Source organism: Hemitrygon akajei, chromosome 17 (genome assembly GCF_048418815.1).
Source record: "Hemitrygon akajei chromosome 17, sHemAka1.3, whole genome shotgun sequence".
NCBI classification, from domain to species: Eukaryota; Metazoa; Chordata; class Chondrichthyes; order Myliobatiformes; family Dasyatidae; genus Hemitrygon; species Hemitrygon akajei.
In genome coordinates, this window is record NC_133140.1 from 29,245,835 (window position 1) to 29,269,576 (window position 23,742).

The 23,742-nt window shown below is 47.6% G+C and overlaps 1 protein-coding gene across 5 annotated transcripts in view; it reads left to right on the top strand.

Moving 5' to 3' along the window:
* Window positions 1-23,742, top strand: part of cpne2 (copine II) — a 258,097-nt gene that overhangs the window by 183,228 nt on the left and 51,127 nt on the right. For all 5 annotated transcript variants that reach the window (XM_073069841.1, XM_073069840.1, XM_073069839.1 and 2 more), the window contains one exon: window positions 317-371. In XM_073069841.1, the coding sequence (XP_072925942.1) occupies window positions 317-371 (55 nt within the window). The remainder of the gene's footprint in view (window positions 1-316; window positions 372-23,742) is intronic.

Below are 23,742 nucleotides of genomic sequence, written 5' to 3' on the forward strand. Positions count from 1 at the left end.
CCTCAGTGCATTCTAAATATTTGGTCTTCAGTTTTATGGATTGTATGAGAAACTTTTCAATAACACGTCAAGGAGACAAAGTGCATCTTTCATCTTTGTACTATTATAAATCCTGTGATGAGAATCTATCTGAATCCCATAATTCAAGTCAATGCCGCAGGAATGGTTAAACATACTGACATTTAAAATGTCACATGTGCAGCTATTGGTCTTCTCTAGTAATTGGAATTGGAAAGAATTATCAGCAGTCTTCATTTTATTGCAAGAACAATGTTGTATGCTTTACTCATCCATCTTCCCTTTTATCACCCTACAGAGACAAGATGTTTCCAGCCTTAGGTTTTGGTGCACAGCTACCTCCTGACTGGAAGGTAAAACCTTTTAAAATATGGTATTATGCTTTACTTACAATAGTTTGCATTTGTTCTGCCATCCTTTAATAAACAACTGTGAGTGTGTTTATCCAGACCTACCGAGAGCTTTTAATTTTAAATGAGCATCATAAAAGGAGAGAATCCTGAATTGTCAGTCAAGTCATGCAGCAGCCTTGGAGAGGGGAATGGAGTTAATGTTTCAGGTTGCTGACATCCATCATGACTGAAAACAAAGCTAGTGGCTGAACATGTTGTAACCAATGGGGCATGGAGAATGGCCAGGGGAGAAAAAGGTTTGTCTTCGACAGGATGGCAGAGATTAAATAAAAATGTTCAAGTTGTAATGTTACGTTCAAAGTAAATTCATAATCAAAGTATGTATATATCACCATATACTACCTTGAGGTTCATTTTCTTGCATATATTTGCAGGAAAATAAAGAAATACAATAAAGCTAATGAAAAATTATACACAACAGAACATGACAAGCATCCAATCTACAAAAGAAGAAAAATCATGCAAATAATAAATTTTAAAAGTATATAAATAATACTGAGAACATGGGTTGTGGAGTTAGTTCAGCGTTGAGGTGAACAAGGTTATCCATGCTGGTTCAGGAGACTGATGGTTGTAGGGTAATAACCATTCCTGAACCTGGTGGGGGTCCTTGATGATGGTTGTAGGGTAATAACCATTCCTGAACCTGGTGGGGGTCCTTGATGATGGTTGTAGGGTAATAACCATTCCTGAACCTGGTGGGGGTCCTTGATGATGGTTGTAGGGTAATAACCATTCCTGAACCTGGTGGGGGTCCTTGATGATGGTTGTAGGGTAATAACCATTCCTGAACCTGGTGGGGGTCCTTGATGATGGTTGTAGGGTAATAACCATTCCTGAACCTGGTGGGGGTCCTTGATGATGGTTGTAGGGTAATAACCATTCCTGAACCTGGTGGGGGTCCTTGATGATGGTTGTAGGGTAATAACCATTCCTGAACCTGGTGGGGGTCCTTGATGATGGTTGTAGGGTAATAACCATTCCTGAACCTGGTGGGGGTCCTTGATGATGGTTGGTGTATCTGTTGGCAGCGCTCCTTGTGGATGCGATCAATGATGGGGAGGACTTTGCCTGTGATGGACTGTGTTGTATCTACTGCTTTTTGTAGACATTTCCATTCCAGGTCATTGTTTTTTCCATATTCTGCCGTGAGGTTCAGGATACCCTCTGCCATGATTCTGTAGAAGTTTGTCAAAGTTTTAGCTGACTTGCCAAACCTGTGCAAACTTCTAAGGAAGTAAGAGGTCTAAGAAACGGGTCAATGAAGAAAACAAAGAGGTCCAAGCTGACGACCTGAAGTAACAGCAGTACCACCAAATGGTGTCTGCAACCATGCGAGCAGCTATGATGATCTGTCGTTTGTAAGCTTTGTGGTGAATCCTGATGAGTATAATTCACTACAAAGGGCTACAACAGTAGGAATAGTTGACATAAATAAACTGCATTGGGATAGGAACTCGAAACTGATTCCTTTCTACATTTCAAACGAACTTTATTCATAGAAATATATACAAGAAATACAATGCAGTCAGTGGTGCTCTTTCTTTACGTGCAAAGTTTCATCAAACCAAAACATTCTATTTACAAAGCACTCATGCTATTCGTGTGGCCTCTTTGAACAATAAATACTTGTGAAGCTGTTACACAGTACCCAGAACCTCAGTGTGTCTGGTGCTGACAGAACTTTCGTTCCTATTAATTCCCTTAGCACAAACTCCTCTGCAGTCAGCCATATTCATATAGAACATAAAACAGACCAGCACAGTCTGGACTCTTTTGACCCACAATGTTGTGCTGACAATATAAACCTACTCCACAACCTATCTAACCCTTCCCTCCTACACAGCCTGTAACCCTCCATTTTCCTTACATCCACCTGCCTATCTAAAGGTCTCTGAAATGTCCCAATATTTCAAAAAAATGTTACAGACATCTCATTCCACTGCAGGACAGTCATTTTTATTTATTTCAAAAAATAGACTTTATTGCAACCAAAAATGTATTCAAAGGAAGAAACACTGCCAAAAGATGGTCATTATTTTCCCTAGTGTAAATGTTTTGGAAGAGAGAAAACAGGAGCATGACCACTTCTGTGGCCCTCTAGGGCGATGCATCCTTTTAATCACCAACATCCCAGGGCATGACCCCTCCTCACTACTGCCACCAGATAGGAGGTTCAGGAGCCTCGCGTCCCACACCACTGGGTTCAGGAATTACCAATCAAGCATCAGACTCCTGAACCAGTATGGATAACTTCCCTCAGCTCAACACTTAACTGATTCCACAACCTACAGACGCACCGTGAAGGTCTCTACAACTCGTGTTCTCAGCATTGCTTATTCGTTTTATTTGCACAACTTGTTTTCTTTTGCACGCTGAGTTTTTTGTCAGTCTTTGCGTATAGATTTTCATAAATTCTGTTATATTTCTTCATTTTCCGATAAATGCCTGCAATAAGATGAATCTTAAGGTAGTATATGTTGACATACGTATGTGTAGTTTAATAATAAATTTACTTTGACATTGCACTGTTTGAGAGGCTTCCCCACTAGACCAGGTGTGGCAGCCAAAGACCTATTGAGACTTAGCATTGGCCGTACCGAACTTCAGGCCACCCCACAACTGAGTCAGTCAGCAGCATCTCGCTGGGCTTGAAGAGCAGCAGGTTTCGAGCAAACAAAAAGGCATCCATCCTTCACTGAGTTCATGATCTTCCAGCAGCACTTGATGCCTAACTCTGTGGCTGCCGCCCGGAACACCCCATAGATCAAAGAGTTCATGATCTTCCAGCAGCACTTGATGCCTAACTCTGTGGCTGCCGCCCGGAACAGCCCATAGATCAAAGAGTTCATGATCTTCCAGCAGCACTTGATGCCTGTCTCTGTGTGTGTGCCGCCCGGAACAGCCCATAGATCAAAGAGTTCATGATCTTCCAGCAGCACTTGATGCCTAACTCTGTGGCTGCCGCTCGGAACAGTCCATAGATCAAGGAGTCCTCTGGTACACAGCTACAAGAGATGAACTGGGACACAGACCGTTATGTTCTTCTCCACACTCTTTAAGGAAACCCACAACCTGTGGGTGAGCATATCTTCCTGACTGCAGCTATCCTGAGGACAGTGAGCACCTGGGATGTTATTTTGTCCGTACTGGATGGCTGTAACAGTGAGGGCCCTTCTCACCACCAACCTAGCGTGGTCTTGGTGTTTGTTGGTCAACAAAAATCTCGGGCTGATGCTTAAACTAAATGAGCAACCGGTCTCCAAAACCACTACCCAGTCCGAGTATAATCACTTTAATGTTAAGGCGACCACTCCTTAAGCAGCAGATAGTCATGCAGCACAAAAGAAACAGGCTCTTCAGCCCATCTCGTCCATGACAAACTGTTATTCTGCTTAGTCCCATCAGCCCACATCCCCTCCCATCCATGTACTCATCCAAATCTCCCCTCATGCTCCTCAGCTCCAGGGAATGAACCCTAACCTATTCAACCTTTCCCTAATACTGGCAACATCATGAACATTTTCTCTGTACACTTCCAATTTATTGATGCAGTATCTTTCCTGTCGGTAGGTGATCAGACTGCACACAATACTCCAAATTAGGCCTCACCGACATCTTATACAACTTCAACATAACATCCCATCTCCTGTACCCAGTACTTAGAGTTAGGAAACAAAGATGTGAGTATAATATACTAAATTGAATATCATGCATGGTTTGATTTGTTCCCTGGGAGGAGTGCTTGGAATTTTGGACATGGAAATGGGAAAGGAGAACAGGCGTGGGTAGGTCCAATATGTTAGACATGATTAAAGTATGGAACCAGTTGGTGTACATTGAGCAATCTCTGAAAATGATAAAAAGAAGAGGTAGAATGTAAACCCCTGGTAAGCCTCAGGCTCACTCAACTCGCTTCCGTCTGGGGGGAGCAGCCTTTGGCCCCGCCAGACTGGGTAATCAGCTTGTGTGGATGCTGTGTGATGTCCCCAACACACCAAATAACAGACAGTACACCATATGCGATTAAATGAGTTCACTTTATAGATATTACTGGAACTATGTACTTAATAGAGATACAATATAAAAGGAAAAGTAAAAGGCGCCAAACTTAACAAAATTCAACCACTTCATGCACAACCGTTGGAACTCAGTTAATGAAGTCTTCTGGTCACCAGTCAATCCCCTCAGACCTCCTCGACTCGCAGCTCAGGACCACCCGAAGTGATCAACCAAGCACCCCCGGCAAGTTTGTCTTCGTCTCCTCTCCTTGTGGTAAACCCTGGCCTAGGACCCCCATTCCGTTCCGTCGCCCAGCTTACAGCACCGCGTCCTCTTTCTCTCACCCCCTCGCGCCGACTCCCCAAAAGCCCGCCAACAATAGCTTACAGACCCAGAAGAGCGAATAACATCTATTCCAATTGGTTAACAAATGAATACAATTCTCGTTATCAGTAATTTTAACCCAAACAAGCTTCGAGAGAAAACATCCTCTCTCCAGTTAGCATAACAAAGAAGCATTCTTACTTTTAACAAAACAAAGAAGCCATTTTGATTAACATACGCAGTAACATAAAGAAGAAACCCCTTACAAGAGAAAAAAAGTTTCTTCGGCAAGAATTGCTCCTTCTGTGGTTCCCTTGTCCAGTAGTCCCTTTGACTAATCTCCTTCTGGCATTTATCCCTGCAAGTGGCTACACCTGCCCATTCAGGGCCCCAGACAGTCCTTCCAGCAAGGCAACAGTTCACCTGTGAACCTGCTGGGGTCATCTGTTGTGTCTGGTGCTCCTGATGCAGCCTCCTCTGCGTTGGTGAGACCCATCGAAAACTGAGGGACACTTCATCGAGCACCTCCACTCCATCTGCCAAAGCAGAACGTCCCGGTGGCCAAATATTTTAATTCCCATTCCTGTTCCATCATGTCAGTCCATGGCCTCTTCTCGTGCCATGATAAAGCCACCCTACGAGTGGAGGAGCAACACTTTATATTCCATCTTTGTAGCCTCCAACCTAATGGCATGAATATTGATTTCTCCTCCTGGTAATTTTTTCCCCTTCCCTCTCCCCTCTGGCATCTTACCTCTTCTCAATTGCTTATCACCTTCCCCTGGTGCCCCCCTCCTTCCCTTTCTCCTATGGTCCACTCTCCACTCCTATCAGATTCTTTCCTCTCCGGCCCTTTATCTTTCCCACCCAGCTGGCTTCTCCTTTCGCCCTCTAACTATCCTCCTTCTTCTCCCCCCACCTTTTTATCCTGGTCCTGAAGAAGGGTCTCAGACTGAAACCTCGACTGTTTTTTCTCATTTCCATGGATGTTGCCCGACCTGCTGAGTTCCTGCAGCATTTTGTGTGCTTTGGTGGGTGCCAGAAGTTTCACTGTTACACATCGAGACAGATGAGAAGAAACGTGAGGACAAGGGAACCATTGTCATCGTTCTAGGAGGCAGTGAGGCAGTATCTGAATTACAAACACGAGGAAACCTGCAGAAGCAACACACACAAAATGCTGGTGGAACACAGCAGGCCAGGCAGCATTTATAAGGAGAAGCACTGTCAACGTTTCGAGCCGGGACCCTTCGTCAGGACTAACTGGAAGAAGAGATAGTAAGAGATTTGAAAGTGGGAAGGGGAGATCCAAAATGATAGGAGAAGACAGGAGGGGAGGGATGAAAAATTGAAAAGTTGATTGGCAAAAGGGATACACAGCTGGAGCCACACTCAGGTTGGAGGAACAACACCTTATATTCTGACTGGGTAGCCTCCAACCTGATGGCATGAACATTGATTTCTCTAACTTCCGTTAATGCCCCTCCTCCCCTTCTTACCTTATTTATTTATTTGTTTGTTTGTTTGTTACTTTTTCTCTTTTTTTTCTTTTTCTCTCTCCTTTTTTTTCTCTCTGTCCCTCTCACAATCACTCCTTGCCTGTTCTCCATCTCTCTCTGGTGCTCCCCTCCCCCTTTCTCTCTCCCTCGGCCTCCCGTACCATAATCCTCCCCCTTCTCCAGCTCTGTATCCCTTTTGCCAATCAACTTTCCAGCTCTTAGCTTCATCCCACCCCCTCCGGTCTTCTATCATTTTGGATCTCCCCTCCCCCTCCTACTTTCAAATCTCTTACTATCTCTTCTTTTCAGTTAGTCCTGACGAAGGGTCTTGGCCCGAAATGTCGACTGTACTTCTCCCTATAGATGCTTCCCGGCCTGCTGCGTTCCACCAGCATTTTGTGTGTGTCACCAGTATCTGAAAGAGGATGGTTGATGACGCAGTCAAGATGGAAGGAAGCCATGTGAGTGGAAGATAGACCAACTGGAGGTAAACACAAAGTACACTGCAGATGCTGTGGTTAAAACAACACATACAACACACTGGAGGAACTCAGCAGATCGGGCAGCATCTGTGGAAACGAGCAGTCAACGTTTCGGGCCAAGACCCTTAGTCAGGACTACTGGCGGCCTTGCCTTGGAAGATGGTGTCTTTAGTACAGCACTTCCTCATTTCATTCTGTTTTACAAACTAGTGCCAATGAAGGGGACTGGCTGATAGTCTGAGCCCTCTTCGCTGCTGTGAGTGTGACTGTATGTTTGCATTTCAGAACGGCAATCCACATTAACGGAACAAAAGTCTCCTCCCTCTGTTGGGTGTCAGAATAAACTTGATTTGAGCCATTTGGGCCAGAAAGCTTCCAGTTTTATACTGACAAATTGATGAAAAGAGTGAGCTTTTCAGGCTGCCTGGCCTGCTGAGTTCCTCCATCAATTTTGTGTGTGTTGCTGGGATATCAGGATTAACTCTGTACTAAACCTGATATTGTAGCGGTGTGCTACACGCAGCGCTAAAATAACGACACGGAGTCGGTAAACTGCAGTCAAAGTTAATTTTATTTGAACTTCACAGCCTTGCTTTAAAGCCTCCCTCATCCCGCCCTCCCCGGGCGCGGATGCTCTAAGGGACACGTACTCACAAACCCCCGCAGGCTTTTCTCCCTTTGTTGCGGACCTAGCCTTTGTGCCGGCGCGCTGGCTAATTGTGAGCCGGTTCGAGTGTGCTAGGAAGTGGGTCGCCACATAACCCCCCCCCCCCCCCCACCCCAGAACTGGCGATACACCCCCCAATGTCCACAGTCTGGGCCGGGCCCTGTTTGGGAGGTAGGCCTCTGCGCCGCGGTGCCGGAAACTCGACTGGTTGCGCCAGGTCCACATGGGCCGGTTTGAGTCGGTCCACCGTGAAAACCTCCTCTCTCCCCCCAACCTCCAGCACGAACGTGGACCCGTTGTTCCTGAGCACCATAAATGGCCCCTCGTAGGGCCGTTGCAGCGGTGGCCGATGCCCGCCCCGTCATACAAACACAAACCTACAGTTCTGCAGGTCTTTGGGTACGCAGGTCGGGTTCTGCCCATGCTGTGAAGTGGGTATGGGGGCCAGGTCACCGAGCCTCTCGCGTAGTCTGCCCAGGACTGCTGCGGGTTCTTCTTCTTGCCCCCTTGGGGCTGGTATGAACTCCCCAGGGACGACCAAGGGTGAGCCGTACACCAACTCGGCCGACGAGGCGTGCAGATCGTCTTTGGGTGCCGTGCGGATGCCGAGTAGGACCCAGGTAAGCTCGTCCACCCAGTTAGCTCCTCGCAGGCGGGCCATGAGAGCCGACTTCAGGTGACGGTGGAAACGCTCCACCAGTCCGTTCGACTGTGGGTGGTAGGCTGTGGTGTTGTGCAGCTGTGTCCCCAAAAGGCTGGCCATCACTGACCACAGGCTGGAGGTGAACTGGGCGCCTCTGTCGGAGGTAATGTGGGCTGGTACACCAAAGCGGGATACCCAGGTGGCGATCAGTGCCCGGGCGCAAGATTCGGAGGTGGTATCCATGAGCGGGATCGCCTCTGGCCATCTTGTGAACCGGTCCACGATAGTCAGGAGGTGCCGCGCTCCGCGTGACACTGGCAGGGGGCCCACAATATCCACATGAATGTGGTCGAAACGCTGGTGGGTGGGGTGGAACTGCTGCGGCGGGGCCTTGGTGTGTCGCTGCACCTTGGCTGTCTGGCAGTGCAGGCACGTTCTGGCCCAGTCACTGACCTGCTTGCGGAGTCCGTGCCAAACAAACCTGCTGGAGACCATCCGGATGGTTGTCCGGATGGAGGGGTGCGCCAAGTTATGAATGTAGTCGAAAACATGTCGCCGCCAAGGTGCCGGGATGACGGGACGGGGCTGGCCGGTGGCGACGTCACAGAGTAGGGTCCCCTCACCTGGGCCTATGGGGAGGTCCTGGAGCTGAAAACCGGAGACTGCAGTCCTGTAACTCGGGATCTCCTCGTCTGCCCGCTGCCAGCGCCTCAAAGTCTACCCCTGGGGAAAGGGCGTGAATGTTAGGGCGAGAGAGCGCATCCACCACGACATTGTCCTTACCCGAGACGTGCCGGACGTCCGTCGTGTATTCAGAGATGTAGGACAGATGGCGCTGCTGGCGGGACAACCAGGGATCGGACACCTTTGTGAATGTAAAGGTAAGCGGTTTGTGGTCCGTGAACGCGGTGAAGGGCCTACCTTCTAAGAAGTACCTGAAATGCCGGATTGCCAGGTATAGCACCAACAGCTCCCGGTCGAAAGTACTGTGTTTGAGCTCAGGTGGCCGCAGGTGTTTGCTGAAAAACGCCAGGGGTTGCCAGCAGCCCGCGATGAGCTGCTCCAGTACCCCACCGACTGCTGTGTTAGATGCGTCCACCGTGAGGGCGGTAGGGACGTCCATTCTGGGGTGCACTAGCATCGTGGCATTCGCCAAGGCATCCTTCGTTTGAATGAAAGCGGCGGCGGACACCTCGTCCCAGGTAATGTCCTTGCCCGGACCGGACAGCAAGGCGAACGGGGGCGCATGATCCGGGCAGCTGAAGGGAGGAAGCGGTGGTAGAAATTGACCATACCTACGAATTCCTGAAGGCCTTTGATCGTGGTGGGTCGGGGGAAATGGCGGACCGCATCTACCTTAGCAGGCAGAGGGGTTGCCCCGTCTGCAGTAATCCTGTGGCCCAGAAAGTCAATGGTGTCGAGCCCGAACTGGCATTTGGCCGGGTTGATTGTTAGACCGTAGTCACTCAGTCGGGCGTAGAGTTGACGGAGGTGGGACAGATGCTCCTGACGACTGCTGCTGGCTATGAGGATGTCGTCCAAGTAGATGAATGCGAAGTCCAGGTCGCGTCCCACCGCATCCATTAACCGCTGGAACGTCTGTGCGGCATTCTTCAGGCCGAACGGCATGCGGAGGAACTCGAAAAGGCTGAACGGGGTGATGAGAGCCGTTTTGGGGACGTCGTCTGGATGCATCGGGATTTGATGGTATCCCCGGACGAGGTCTACCTTGGAGAAGATCCGTGCGCCGTGCAGGTTTGCTGCAAAGTCCTGAATGTGCAGCACAGGGTAGCGGTCCGGTGTTGTAGCCTCATTCAGCCTGCGGTAGTCGCTGCACGGTCTCCAGCCCCCTGTCGCTTTGGGCACCATGTGCAGGGGGGAGGCCCATGGGCTGTCGGACCGCCGGATGATCCCCAATTCCTCCATCCTCTTGAACTCCTCCTTCGCCAGTCGGAGCTTGTCCGGGGGAAGCCGCCGAGCACGGGCGTGGAGGGGTGGTCCTTGTGTCGGGATGTGGTGCTGTACGCCGTGTCTGGGCATGGCTGCCGCAAACTGCGGTGTCAGAACCAATGGGAAATCCGCCAGGACCCTGGTGAAGTAGTTGTCGGACAACGTGATGGAGTCTAGGTGTGGGGCCGGCAACTGGGCTGCACCCAGGGAGAACGTCTGAAAGGTCTCGGCGTGGACCAGTCTCTTCCTGGGCAGGTCGACCAGTAGGCTGTGAGACCGCAAAAAATCTGCACCCAGAAGCGGTTGGGCTACGGCGGCCAGTGTGAAGTCCCATGTGAACTGGCTGGAGCCAAACTGTAGCCGCACCTGACGGGTGCCATAAGTCCTTACCATGCTGCCGTTCACAGCCCTCGGGGGGGACCCGGCGCCCTGCTGCGGGTGTCGTAATTCATCGGAGGTAAGACGCTGATCTCGGCACCGGTGTCAACCAAAAAATGGCGTCCCGACCGCTGGTCCCACACATACAGGAGGCTATCCCGAAGGCCAGCTGCCGTAGCCATCAGCGACGGCTGTCCCTGGCGTTTCCCGGGAACTGGCAGGGCGGGGTGACAACGGCGGGCTTCTGCGCCCCACCGCTGGTGGTAGAAACACCATTGTTCGTTGGGCTCCCCACCCCTGCCTCTGGGGTTAGCGGGCTCTGCGGCTGGGCCTGGACTGGTTTGCTGCTGGGAGCGTGGCCTGGTGATCCGTGCGATGGACGCCCCACTCACCTTCTTGGCGTTCCACAGCAAGTCCGCCCGGGCTGCCACCTTCCGGGGGTCGCTGAAATCCGCATCGGACAGCAGCAGGCGTATGTCCTCGGGCAGCTGCTCCAGGAATGCCTGCTCAAACATGAGGCAGGGTGTGTGTCTGTCGGCCAGAGACAACATCTCATTCATTAAAGCTGATGGAGGCCTGTCTCCCAAGCCATCCAGGTGCAGTAAACGGGCAGCTCGCTCGCGGCGGGAGAGCCCGAAAGTCCTTATGAGAAGGGCTTTGAATTCCGTGTACTTGCCGTCTGCCGGGGGAGACTGTACGAACCCCGCGACCTGGGCCGCTGTGTCCTGGTCGAGGGAGCTCACCACGTAGTAGTAACAGGTGTCCTCTGAGGTTATCTGCTGAACGTGGAATTGGGCTTCTGCTTGCTGGAACCAGAGGTGAGGTCGTAGCGTCCAGAAGCTTGGCAGTTTCAACGAAACCGCATGAACAGATGCGGCGTCGGTCATCTCCGGTCCAAAATCGTTTGGACCGTCGGGGTCACCAATTGTAGCGGTGTGCTACACGCAGCGCTAAAATAACGACATGGAGTCGGTAAACTGCAGTCAAAGTTAATTTTATTCGAACTTCACAGCCTTGCTTTAAAGCCTCCCTCATCCCGCCCCCCACCCTCCCCGGGTGCAGATGCTGTAAGGGACACGTACTCACAAACCCCCGCAGGCTTTTCTCCCTTTGTTGCGGACCTAACCTTTGTGCCTGCACGCTGGCTAATTGTGAGCCGGTTCGAGTGTGCTAGGAAGTGGGTCGCCACAATATAACCATTAGCAAACTGGGAAAAAAACAATTGTGTCCATTAACACAGGCATTCATTAGGGAGAAAATCACAGTGTTTAGAAACATAGAAAACCTACAGCGCAATGCAAGCCCTTTGGCCCACAAAGCTGTGCCAAACATGTCCTTACCTTAGAAATGACCTAGGGTTACCTACAGCCCTCTATTTTTCTGATCTCCATGTACCTGTCCAGGAGTCTCTTAAAAGACTTTATCGTATCTGCCTCCACCATTGTCACCAGCAGTCCATTCCATGCACTCACCACTCTGAGTAAAATAATTTACCCGATATCTCCTCTGTGCCTACTCCCCAGCACCTTAAAACTGTGCCCTCTCTTGCTAGCCATTCCAGCCCTGGGAAAAAGCCTTTGACTATCCACACGATCAATGCCTCTCATCATCTTATACACCTCTATCAGGTCTCCTCTCAACCTCCTTCGCTCCAAGGAGAAGAGGCCAAGTTCACTCAACCTATTCTCATATGGCATGCCCCCCAATTCAGGCAACATCCTTGTAAATCTCCTCTGCACTCTTTCTATGGCTTCCACATCCTTCCTGTAGTGAGGCGACCAGAACCGAGCACAGTACTCCAAGTGGGGTCTGACCAGGATCCTATATAGCTGCAACAGTACCTCTCGGCTCCTAAACTCAATCCCACAATTGATGAAGGTCAATGCATCGTATTATTTATAAAGTTACAAAGTTGCATATAATGTCATTTACAAGGTTGTTGTTGTCTCCTTTTAACAAGGAATCTGACTACTGAATGAGTATTTGACTGGGACACTGCTTTCTGACTTAAAACAAGTCACTGTAATAGGCTTGCGGCCTTTCTTATTTGTCCATAACTCGGTTTGATTTCTTAATAACTGATGCTAAACCCTGCCGATAATAGTTAATCAAGAAATGGAGCAAAGTATTCACACAGTCACTGGGTGAAGGGAACAAGATCCCCATTTTTCTGTCTGACAGTCCAGAGGCAGCAATGTCACTGACCTTTTGTTCAAACAAGGATACCTTGAGAAAAGCAATAAGCTTGTGAAAGCATTCCAAAGTGCGAATACCATACCCAGTTGTTGACATTATTGATCTGTGCGCACAACACTTAAATAATCTGCATGGTGAGGATGTTTAAGTTTGGAGAAAGGGATTTGGTGGGTACAGCCAGAATCAGTTTTATTATCGCAGATATACGTTGTAAGATTTTATGTTGTTCTACGGCAGCAGCACAATGCAGGGCATAAAAATTGCTGGGACAAAAAATAAATTGTGCTAAAGAGGAATAGTGAGGAATCTCGTGATGGAGGGGAAGAAGCTGTTCCTAAAATATTGAGTGTGGGTCTTCAGGTCCCAGTAGCAACAATGGCAGCATGGTGAGCATCCTTGATGAGGGGTGCTGCCTTTCTGAGGTGTATTTGAAGGTGTCCTTGGTGGTGGGGGTGTATTGTGTCCATGATGGACCTGGCTGACTCTACAATCCTCTCCAGGCTCGTCCAATTCTGCTCATTAGCACCCCCACGGCAAGCCGTGACACCGGCAGTCAGAATGCTCTCCACCATGTATCTAGAGATATGAGTCTTTGGTGGCTTACCAATTCTCCCCAAACTTCGAATGAAATATAGCATTCTGCAATGTGGGGGCCCCAGGATAGACGCTCAGAGATGTTGATGTCACGCTGCGTGAAGCTGCTCGTCCTTTCCACCACTGAGCAAGGGCTGAACGTACCCATCCAGAAGTCCGTAATCATTTCCTAGCTCTTAGTGACGTTGTGACACCACTCGACCAGCTGAACTGTCTCACTCCTGTAATTCTCCTCGTCGCTGTCTGAGATTCTGCCAACGATATTGGTGTCATTGGTGAATTTCTAGATGCTGTTTGAGCTGTGTCTAGCAGTGACAGTCTTTGTGGAATTCCACATTCTCTTGGGATTTTTCCAGCTTCCTCCCACATCCCAAAGATGTGCAGGCCTGTAGGCTGATTGGCCACTGTGAATGGTAAAACCTGGGACTGTTGATGGGAATATGGGAATTGACCGCATGGCCTCCATGTGTTGAATGATTTGTTTCTGTGCCCTGAAACTCTATCTGACAATTGTAGGGGCAAGTAGCTCATGTGTCACACTGGGGGGGGGGGGGGGGTGTATATTAGATATCCCACACAATCTGAGGCAGTGGTGAATGGGGCAATGGGAGGTGTTTGACCTGTCACGTTTGGGAGGGTTGGTGTTTGGGGCAATATAGTGAAGTGGTTGAGGGAGATGGTGGTATGGAAAATGGGTGATGTCACATCCAGAAACTCCAAACCTCTCCTCAGAAGGGGTGCATTTTTCAGAATACACTTGTGACTAAACGTGAAACAAAAGTATCTCAGAGGATTTTCCCCTGTTCATTCTAACACCTGAACTAACCTTTCATTGTTCACATCATCTGTGATCATTCAGTGTTGGAGCCCTGGATTTAAAGTTGCTTGGTGGAATCGTACTATCTATGCATTTGTACCTCAAGAAAACTTTATATTGTTTCCCAAAATCCCTCTCGCTGAAAGAAATCAATCCAATTTTCCTTGAATGAGTTGTCCACTGTTACTGAGGATGACTTTCCGTGGACCGAAATAGTACCATAGGTGTAGATGTGCCTTCAAGTCAGTTCTACCATTCTACTTCAGGGCTAAGAAGTTTCATAACTCAATGTACTCATCCCTGCCCACAGCTCCTCCTTAGATATTGGCTGAGCCAGCATTCACAGTTATTTTGGCAGAGAGAGTCCCACACTTCCACTGGAGCTCTGTGACAGGATGTATCTCTCAATGAGTAATTCCTACTTTTAACACATTTAGATGTTCTGTTTTACTTTGGTAAGGTGAATTATTGAATCTGAAATCATATTTGTTGCAGCCTGTCTTCATTCTGTCCCTGGTTTCAGAATGATCATAATGACGATCTCTCTGAGACTGATTTAAAGTTGTTTTAAGATTTGTATTACTATGGCAAGAGCAGAAACTGAGTGAGACGTTTAAGTGCAAGAAGAAATTGAGAGCGTCCAGTTTTCAAGCAAATGGTGTCCTCATCCGTCTTTTCTCCCAACACTTCAATCTCCACAGATGGTGGCTTGGAGAACAGGCAGATCTTTGTGTCGTGGTACAGATTGTGAATGTTTGTCTGCCAGATGCAAATGTCCTTGTTAATTAGTTAGAGATATGTTTCAGCAGGAAAGGAATCTGTACACTAGTTGTACTGCTCAAGAAGTCTGGCTGAACTGGGCCACAGTGAGACTGAATGGGAGGCCTGAGGCCGGATAATTTTGAAAATGCCAGTGTGACGAATAAAACGATAGGCGTCCACACCAGGCGTTTCTGAAAATACCTCAGTCCACATTAAAACGGGTATTTGGGTGCATCTCCTCCTGCTGGGCACATGCGCAGGACGCAGCTACAGAAAACAAGCAAAGGAGAAACAGTGTACTAATTCCGTTCCCTCCTCTTAGCTCATGAAAACAATGCAATGCCGTGCTGCCACCATCATCTGTTCCAGCATGTCACAACGGCGTTTTTAAAAAGCTCTGGTTACCCCATACACACTACACCGTCCAGCCGGCATTTTCAGATTTACACACACTGGAGAGTTTTAGAAAAGCTCCATTTTCAGGGGAGGAAAACGCTGTTTCAATGTGGATGGAGGGTCAAAACGAAGAGAAAAAGCTTCGGTTACGGATTTATCCAGTCTAGAGTGGATGAGGCTAGTGCGGTCTAGTAGGAGTTTGGCGGATGTTATTTGTGAATGTGCCTATTGTCCCGGCATTAAAGCGGAAAAGGTAACTACAAAGTGGCTGTGATAATCTCTTCAAATGTTAACTATTCTTTGCAAAGCAGCAGCCTGCCCTTCTTGCAAAAGAATAGCAATCTCAACAGAGACATTGCAGGAGAAGGAGAGATGGACCACGGTGGAGATCAGATGTTTGGTAGGAGAGCTTGAAGTGCAAAGAGAGGGAGGGAGGAAGAGATGTAACAAGATATTTGATTTTTTAAAAGCAAAACTGTAATTCTGAGGCAAACATGAGGAAACCTGCAGATGCTGGAAATTCAAGCAACACACACAAAATGCTGGTGGAACGCAGCAGGCCAGGCAGCATCTATAGGGAGAAGCACTGTCGACATTTCGGGCCGAGACCCTTCATCAGGACTAACTGAAAGAAAAGATAGTAAGAGATTTGAAAGTGGGAGAGGGAGGGGGAAATCCGAAATGATAGGAGAAGATAGAAGGGGGTGGGGTGAAGCTAAGAGCTGGAAAATTGATTGGCAAAAGGGATACAGAGCTGGAGAAGGGAAAGGATCATGGGACGGGAGGCCTAGGGAGAAAGAAAGGAGAGCACCAGAGGGAGATGGAGAACAGGCAAGGAGTGATTGTGAGAGGGGCAGAGAGAGAAAAAAAGGAGGGGGGGGGAGAGAGATAAATAAATAAATAAATAAATAAATAAATAAATAATGAGGTAAGAAGGGGAGGAGGGGCATTAACGGAAGTTAGAGAAGTCAATGTTCATGCCATCAGGTTGGAGGCTACCCAGCTGGTATATAAGGTGTTGTTCCTCCAACCTGAGTGTGGCTTCATCTTGACAGTAGAGGAGGCCATGGATAGACATATCAGAATGGGAATGGGATGTGGAATTAAAATGTGTGGACACTGGGAGATCCTGCTTTCTCTGGCGGACCGAGCGTAGGTGTTCAGCGAAACGGTCTCCCAGCCTGCGTCGGGTCTCACCAATATATAAAAGGCCACACCGGGAGCACTGGATGCAGTATACCACACCAGCCGACTCACAGGTGAAGTGTCGCCTCACCTGGAAGGACTGTCTGGGGCTCTGAATGGTGGTGAGGGAGCAAGTGTAAGGGCAGGTGTAGCATTAGTTCCGCTTACAAGGGTAAGTGCCAGGAGGGAGGTCAGTTTGAAGGGATGGGAGGGGGGATGAATGGACAAGGGAGTTGCGTAGGGAGCGATCCCTGCGGAAAGCAGAAAGGGGGGGGAGGGAAAGACATGCTTGGTAGTGAGATCCTGTTGGAGGTGGCGAAAGTTACAGAGAATTATACGTTGGACCTGGAGGCTGGTGGGGTGGTAGGTGAGGACAAGGGGAACCCTATCCCGAGTGGGGTGGTGGGCGGATGGGGTGAGGGCAGATGTGCGGGAAATGGGAGAGATGTGTTTGAGAGCATTATTGATGGTGGAAGAAGGGAAGCCCCTTTGTTTAAAAAACGAAAATATCTTCTTCGTCCTGGAATGAAAAACCTCATCCTGAGAGCAGATGCAGCAGAGACGGAGGAATTGTGAGAAGGGGATGGCATTTTTGCAAGAGACAGGGTGGGAAGAGGAATAGTTCAGGTAGCTGTGAGAGTCTGTAGGCTTATAGTAGATATCAGTAGATAGGCCATCTCCAGAGATGGAGACAGAAAGATCAAGAAAGGGGAGGGAGGTGTCAGAAATGGACCAGGTAAATTTGAGGGCAGGGTGAAAGTTGGAGGCAAAGTTAATGAAGTCAACGAGCTCAGCATGCGTGCAGGAGGCAGCGCCATTGCAGTCGTCGATGTAGCGAAGGAAAAGAGGGGGACGGATACCCGTATAGACTTGGAACATGAGCCAACAAAAAAGCAGGCATAACTGGGACCCATATGGGTGCCCATGGCTACACCCTTGGTTTGGAGGAAGTGGGAGGAGCCAAAGGAGAAATTATTGAGAGTAAGAACTAATTCTGCTAGACGGAGGAGAGTGGTGGTAGAAGGGAACTGGTTAGGTCTGGAATCCAAAAAGAAGTAGAGAGCTTTGAGATTTTCCTGGTGGGGGATGAAGGTATATGGGGACTGGACGTCCATGGTGAAAATAAGGCAGTGGGGGCCAGGGAACTTAAAATCATTGAAAAATTTCAAAGCGTGAGAAGTGTCACGAACATAGGTGGGAAGGGATTGAACAAGGGGGGATAAAACAGTGCCAAGTTATGCAGAAATGAGTTCAGTTGGGCAGGAGCAAGCTGAGACAATTGGTCTACCTGGACAGGCAGGTTTGTGGATCTTGGGTAGGAGGTAGAAACGGGAAGTGCACGGTGTGGGAACTATGAGGTTGGTGGCAGTGGATGGGAGATCCCCAGAGCTGATAAGGTTGGTGATGGTATAGGAGACAGTGGCCTGGTGCTCCTTAGTGGGGTCATGATCGAGGGGTAAATAAGAGAAGGTATCAGTATCGCATCTCTCCCATTTCACGCACATCTGCCCTCACCCCATCCGCCCACCACCCCACTCGGGATAGGGTTCCCCTTGTCCTCACCTACTACCTCACCAGCCTCCGGGTCTAACATATAATTCTCCGTAACTTCCGCCACCTCCAACGGGATCCCACCTCCAAGCATGTCTTTCCCTCCTGCCCTCTTTCTGCTTTTCGCAGGGATCGCTCCCTACGTGACTCCCTTGTCCATTCATCCCCCCCATCTCTTCCCACCGATCTCCCTCCTGGCACTTATCCTTGTAAGCGGAATAAGTGCTACACCTGCCCTTACGCTTCCTCCCTCACCACCATTCAGGGCCCCAGACAGTCTTTCCAGGTGAGGCGACACTTCACCTGTGAGTCGGCTGGTGTGGTATACTGCGTCCGGTGCTCCCGGTGTGGCCTTTTATATATTAGTGAGACCTGGCACAGACTGGGAGACCGTTTCTCTGAACACCTGCGCTTGGTCTGCCAGAGAAAGCAGGATCTCCCAGTGGCCACACATTTTAATTCCACGTCCCATTCCCATTCTGATATGTCTATCCATGGCCTCCTCTACTGTCAAGATGAATCCACACTCAGGTTGGAGGAACAACACCTTATATACCGGCTGGGTAGCCTCCAACCTGATGGCATGAACATTGATTTCTCTAACTTCTGTTAATGACCCTCCTCCCCTTCTTACTCCATCCTTTATTTATGTATTTATTTATTTATTCATTCATTTATTCATTCATTCATTCCCCTCCTCTTTTTTTCTCTCTCTGCCCCTCTCACAATCACTCCTTGCCTGTTCTCCATCTCCCTCTGGTGTTCTCCTCCCCCTTTGTTTCTCACTCGGCCTCCCATCCCATGATCCTTTCCCTTCTCCAGCTTTGTATCTCTTTTGCCAATGTTACGAATGTGCCACAACTCTGAGGGGCCGAAGGGTACAAAGTAGCCCCCTCCTTTTTGAGAATCACAAGATCGGTATTAATTCGGGTCTGAGACCCAGGAAATGAGAGAGAGACACGCAGAATCCACAAGGGTTTGGAATGTGTGTCCTGGCCTCAGCGATACAAAGCCACGGATAACGGCCATTGTCTCTTGGAGACGGAATTGTGTATTGAGTACTGTACTATTCATTGAAGCCCTCAGGGAATGACCAGAGTGGGCTGGTTGAGGGATTGCATCATCCCAACCTGATTGACATCTGAGACCCCGTGAGTGAGGATAAAAGAGGGTCTGGGGAACAACCCCTTTAGACACACCAGGAGAAACGTATGAGACCGGTGGAGGCTTGTGTGTGTCCATCCTTGCCCGGATGACAAGTCTTCCACGGAACGGCCTCGCTAAAGGACGAATACGGATCAAGAGCGGATAAAGGAAAGCTGGCAAGTTTCTATTCTCAAAACCTCTCTCTCTCTCCAACAATTGAAAACCCAGCGGTCCCCAAAGGCTGAAGCCTGTATGAACTGAATGAACTGAGTGACTTTTATATTTCCATCGGACAATACATTATCCCCTAGACAACGATAGAGCTATTTCTTATTGATTATTATTATACCCGCACGTTTAGATTTAGTATTCACGACGTATAGTATCTGTAAGTTTGCATTGATATTATTTTTGTGTATTTTTACCAATAAATACTGTTAAAAATAGTATCATCAGACTTCAACGGACCTCCCTATCTTTGCTGGTAAGTGACCCAGTTACGGGGTTCGTAGCACCAGTCACCTTTCCAGCTCTTAGCTTCCTGTCTTCTATCATTTCGGATTTCCCCCTTCCCCTCCTACTTTCAAATCTCTTACTATCTTTTCTTTCAGTTAGTTCTGACGAAGGGTCTCATCCTGAAACATCGACAGTGCTTCTCCTTATAGATGCTGCCTGGCCTGCTGTGTTCCACCAGCATTTTGTGTGGATTGCTGTAATTCTGAGGCTTTATAAGGCCCTGGTTGGACTGCACTTGGAGTATTGTGGCAGTTTTGGGCCCTTTATCCAAGAACAGATTTGTTGGCATTGGAGAGGGCCCAGAGCAGGTTCTTGAGGATGATCCCAGGATAATGTATGAGGACTGTTTGATAGCTCTGGGCTTGTATTCGCTGGAGTTTAGAATAATGATGGAGGAGCTCACAGTATGGATGCTTCCTACAGTGGGGGAATCTAGGACCAGAAGGCAATACAAGTACTTCCCTTTAGAACAGGCAAGGAGGAATTTCTTCTTCCAGAAGGTGGTGAATCCATGGGGTTAATTTCCATAGATGGCTGTGGAGGATCCTAAAGCGTGCAAGGATGACAATTGCAGTCAGCTCCTCACCTGTGGCTTTGTTGGGATGAGTTACAGTGGAGAGGAGTGCACTGTTGCCTCCATTGCTACACACTGATGCTGCCTAGGGACGAGATACATTTATACAGAGATGACAACCAGCAGGTGATGCTCTTTAACCCAGCTTTCTTCGAAGTTACCAGACAGGTTGGTAGTGTAGTGGTTAGCACAGTACTATTACAGCTCGGAACGTTAGGAGTTCAGAATTCAGTTCCAATGTTGTCTGTAAGGAGTTTTGAATGTCCTCCCCATAAATACGTATGTTTCCTCCAGGCGCTCTGGTTACCTCCCACATTCCAAAGATGTACCAGTTAGAAGATTAATTGGTCATTCTAAACTGCCTTGTGATTAGGCTACTGTTGAATCGGTGGGTTGCTGGGCTGGAAGGGCCTGTCCCACGCTGTATCTCGAAATCAAATCTGGGAGACACCAAGGCGTACAGTGCGTTATTTTGCTGCTGACCTATAACGTGTCTGCTGGTGTTTTGGAACATTTCTATATACTTTACCACTGGTACATTTAAGCCTGGCTTTGAAACATCAGTACTGAACACCTGTTTTTAGCCTAACTTCAACTTTCTGAATCATCCTTTGCCCTTCAATGTTGGACAACTGGTGCGATCAACAGCAACTATTGGTTGTTTAAACTGATTACCTTTGCGATTTCTGAAAGTCTCCCATAATCTGCCTGAATATCATTTCAGGTTCACTATGTCAACGGCACTTGGCTGAACTAGCTCAGATATCTATCCTTATGTATGGGCATTCAATGCTCACAGGACTGCATTCATCATTCAGCCATATTTTTGGTTTGAAGTTCTCTACTTCTATTTAGTATCAGAGAATTATACAATATGCATCTTGAAATTTTTGCTCTGCTAACGTCAATGAAAACAGAAGAGTACCCTGAAGACTGAGTGACAGTAAAAATACTGGAACCCCCATAGCCCCCTTCTCCCCATCCCAGCAAAGCACCCCCTCTTACTTCAGCAACAAGCAGCAGCGCCCTCCACCTACCAAGCAGACGAGAGAGACTATGATCTGCTGTGCCGCAAAAACTGATCGTTTCCCTAACAATTCAATACAGCTGAGGCTCGAGCTCTCCCTAATAAAGGGGCAGGGAGGTGTCACGCAGTGAGGGGGGAGACCAAAAAAACAAAACCACTCGCTAATGTAGTAAATTTTACATTAGCCCAGTTCTCCATCAGGCTTGGTGTTGTGTGAGCAAGCTCCTTCCTCTTGGCTTCTCACTGGGAATATTCCCCACCCATAACAAAATTGCACCACTATGATTGTATTGTTTCAATAGCTTTAGATATGCATGGTGATATTAATTAAAGATCTCTTTCTGGCAATTAAAACACATTGCAGCTGTCAAGTGCAGTGGGTGCCTTTTGACACATTCTGGCACTGATTTGCACTAGTCTTACCCAAATTCTTGGGTTCTGTTGTGGAACTCTTACCTTTGTGACTGTAAGCTTCATCAAAGCCATCTTCATAGATATTGCAGATTTTCCTTCAAGATCCATTATGAGATTTTGTGTGCTTAGTGACCACAATTCAATTTGCTCATTGATTGAACTGAAACCAAAGCTTTTACAGAGTACATAGCAGAAAAGGGGTCAAAGCTACATTTCCAAAACAGGTCCTACAGTGAGGTAATATTCCCACTGGTGGCCTTTCTAATTTCTGATTTCAAAATGTAACTACCCAACATCTTTTTTTAACCATTTAGGTTTGAAATGATACTGTAACTTGTGTACTAATTTGACAAACAAAGCATTAAAAGACATTAACAAACTACACATCTATTTGGGATGCAGGAACTATATGTAATGCTTCTAAGTTTTGCTGGTGCCACAAGACTGGTTGAGATATTGAGCAAGATGCATTGGTCTCAAGGTAGCTTGGACAAGTTCTTTGATTGGGTGTCTATGTGGTAAATGAACTGTAACATGGATGAATGTGAAATTTGGCACTTTGGCGAGAAATGCAAAAGGGACAGTTTTCCATAAAGGGTGACCTATTGAGGAATGCTGATTTGGACCAGGGTGTCCTTGCACACCAGCAATGTGCAGGTAAAACAGAGTTAAAATAGCAAATGGTAAGTTAGCCTTCATCACAAGAAGTTTTGAGTACAAGAGCTAGACTGTTCTGCTACAATTATAAAGGATCTCAGGCAAACCACATCTGGAGTATTGCTTGCGCTTGTAATCTTGTTATCAAGAAAAAGATGTATTGTACTTGCCATGAAGGGGAAGTTCATCAGACTGATTGCTGTACAAGGAGAGATTGAGTCTCTCTTCATATTTTTTCAGTAGAGTTTCCAAGAATAAGATGACAGTACATGGAAATGTATTGTACAATGAGGGTTGAGAGTGGATGTAGGGTAGTAGTGTTTTCTTGATGTTGGAGACTAGAATAAGGAGTCTCAGACTCAAGATGTGGAAAAGAAACCTGTCTGGTTGAGGTGTGGAGACATTTCTACACAGAGAGGATGGAATTCCCTGCTAGAGAAGGCAGTGGAGAGCAACACACACAACATGCTGGAGGAACTTAGCAGGCCAGACAGCATCTAGGAAAAGAGGACAACCAAAACCCTTCCAGCATCTGCAGGTTTTCTCTTGTTATGGAGGAGAGCAAGTCACCTTTTATATTTAAGAAGAAGTACATCGCTTTTTAGAAACAGAGAGCGTCAAAGCTGCAAGGAGGGAGCAGAAATATGATACTCAGAAGGGGAATCAGACATGATCATGTTCAATGACAAAACTGAATTGAAGGGTCAAATGGCCCTTCTATGTTAAATTTAAAGAACAGTTTTCTGTAAATTGTGTTGTTTGGGCACAGTCTCACTCTTTCTGTCAGTTTTCCATCATGCTATTTGTCATAAAAATACAAGATTTCTTTGCATTCTGTGTATGAACTGAAAGGCACACAGACCCACGTTGTGTACAAAATGTTCTACTGTGACCAATTCAACAAGACAGCAATTTTATCCTGTTCCCATCCTTACAGTTACACATTGCTAAAGAACTAGAATGCACCATGTGCTTTTTGTCTCCAGCAGTGTAAACTGTCAATTTTAAACTAGTCCTTGTCCTTTAAATTAGTCAGAGATAAAGGAAATAGTCTTGGGCTTCCAGGCTTGCCACAGATTTCTTAAAAATGCTCAACCACGGGCTTGAAGATTTCGGTTTTTTTCTTATCGATGTTTTATTTTCCCGATCTCAAATGGGGTGGTAATAAATTTAATTCACAACCTTATTTCTGATGTCTGACACCTCATAGATGCCATAATTGTGACCATCCTTTTTAAAAATTAAAGATTAGCCTTCTTGATCACAGACGTCGAACCATACAGTGAAAGGAGTTGTTTGCGTCAATGACCAACACAGTCCGAGGATGTGATTGGGGCAGCCTGCAAGTGTTGCTATGTTTCCAACGCCAAAATCACATGCCCGTAACTTACTAGCCTTTATGTCTTTGGAATGTGGGAGGTGGGAACAGCAGCACCAGGAGGAAACCCTCGTGGTTATGGGGAGAAAGGACAAGCTCATTACGGACAGTAGTGGGAATTGACTTCAATCGTAATCGCTGGCTCTATAAAGC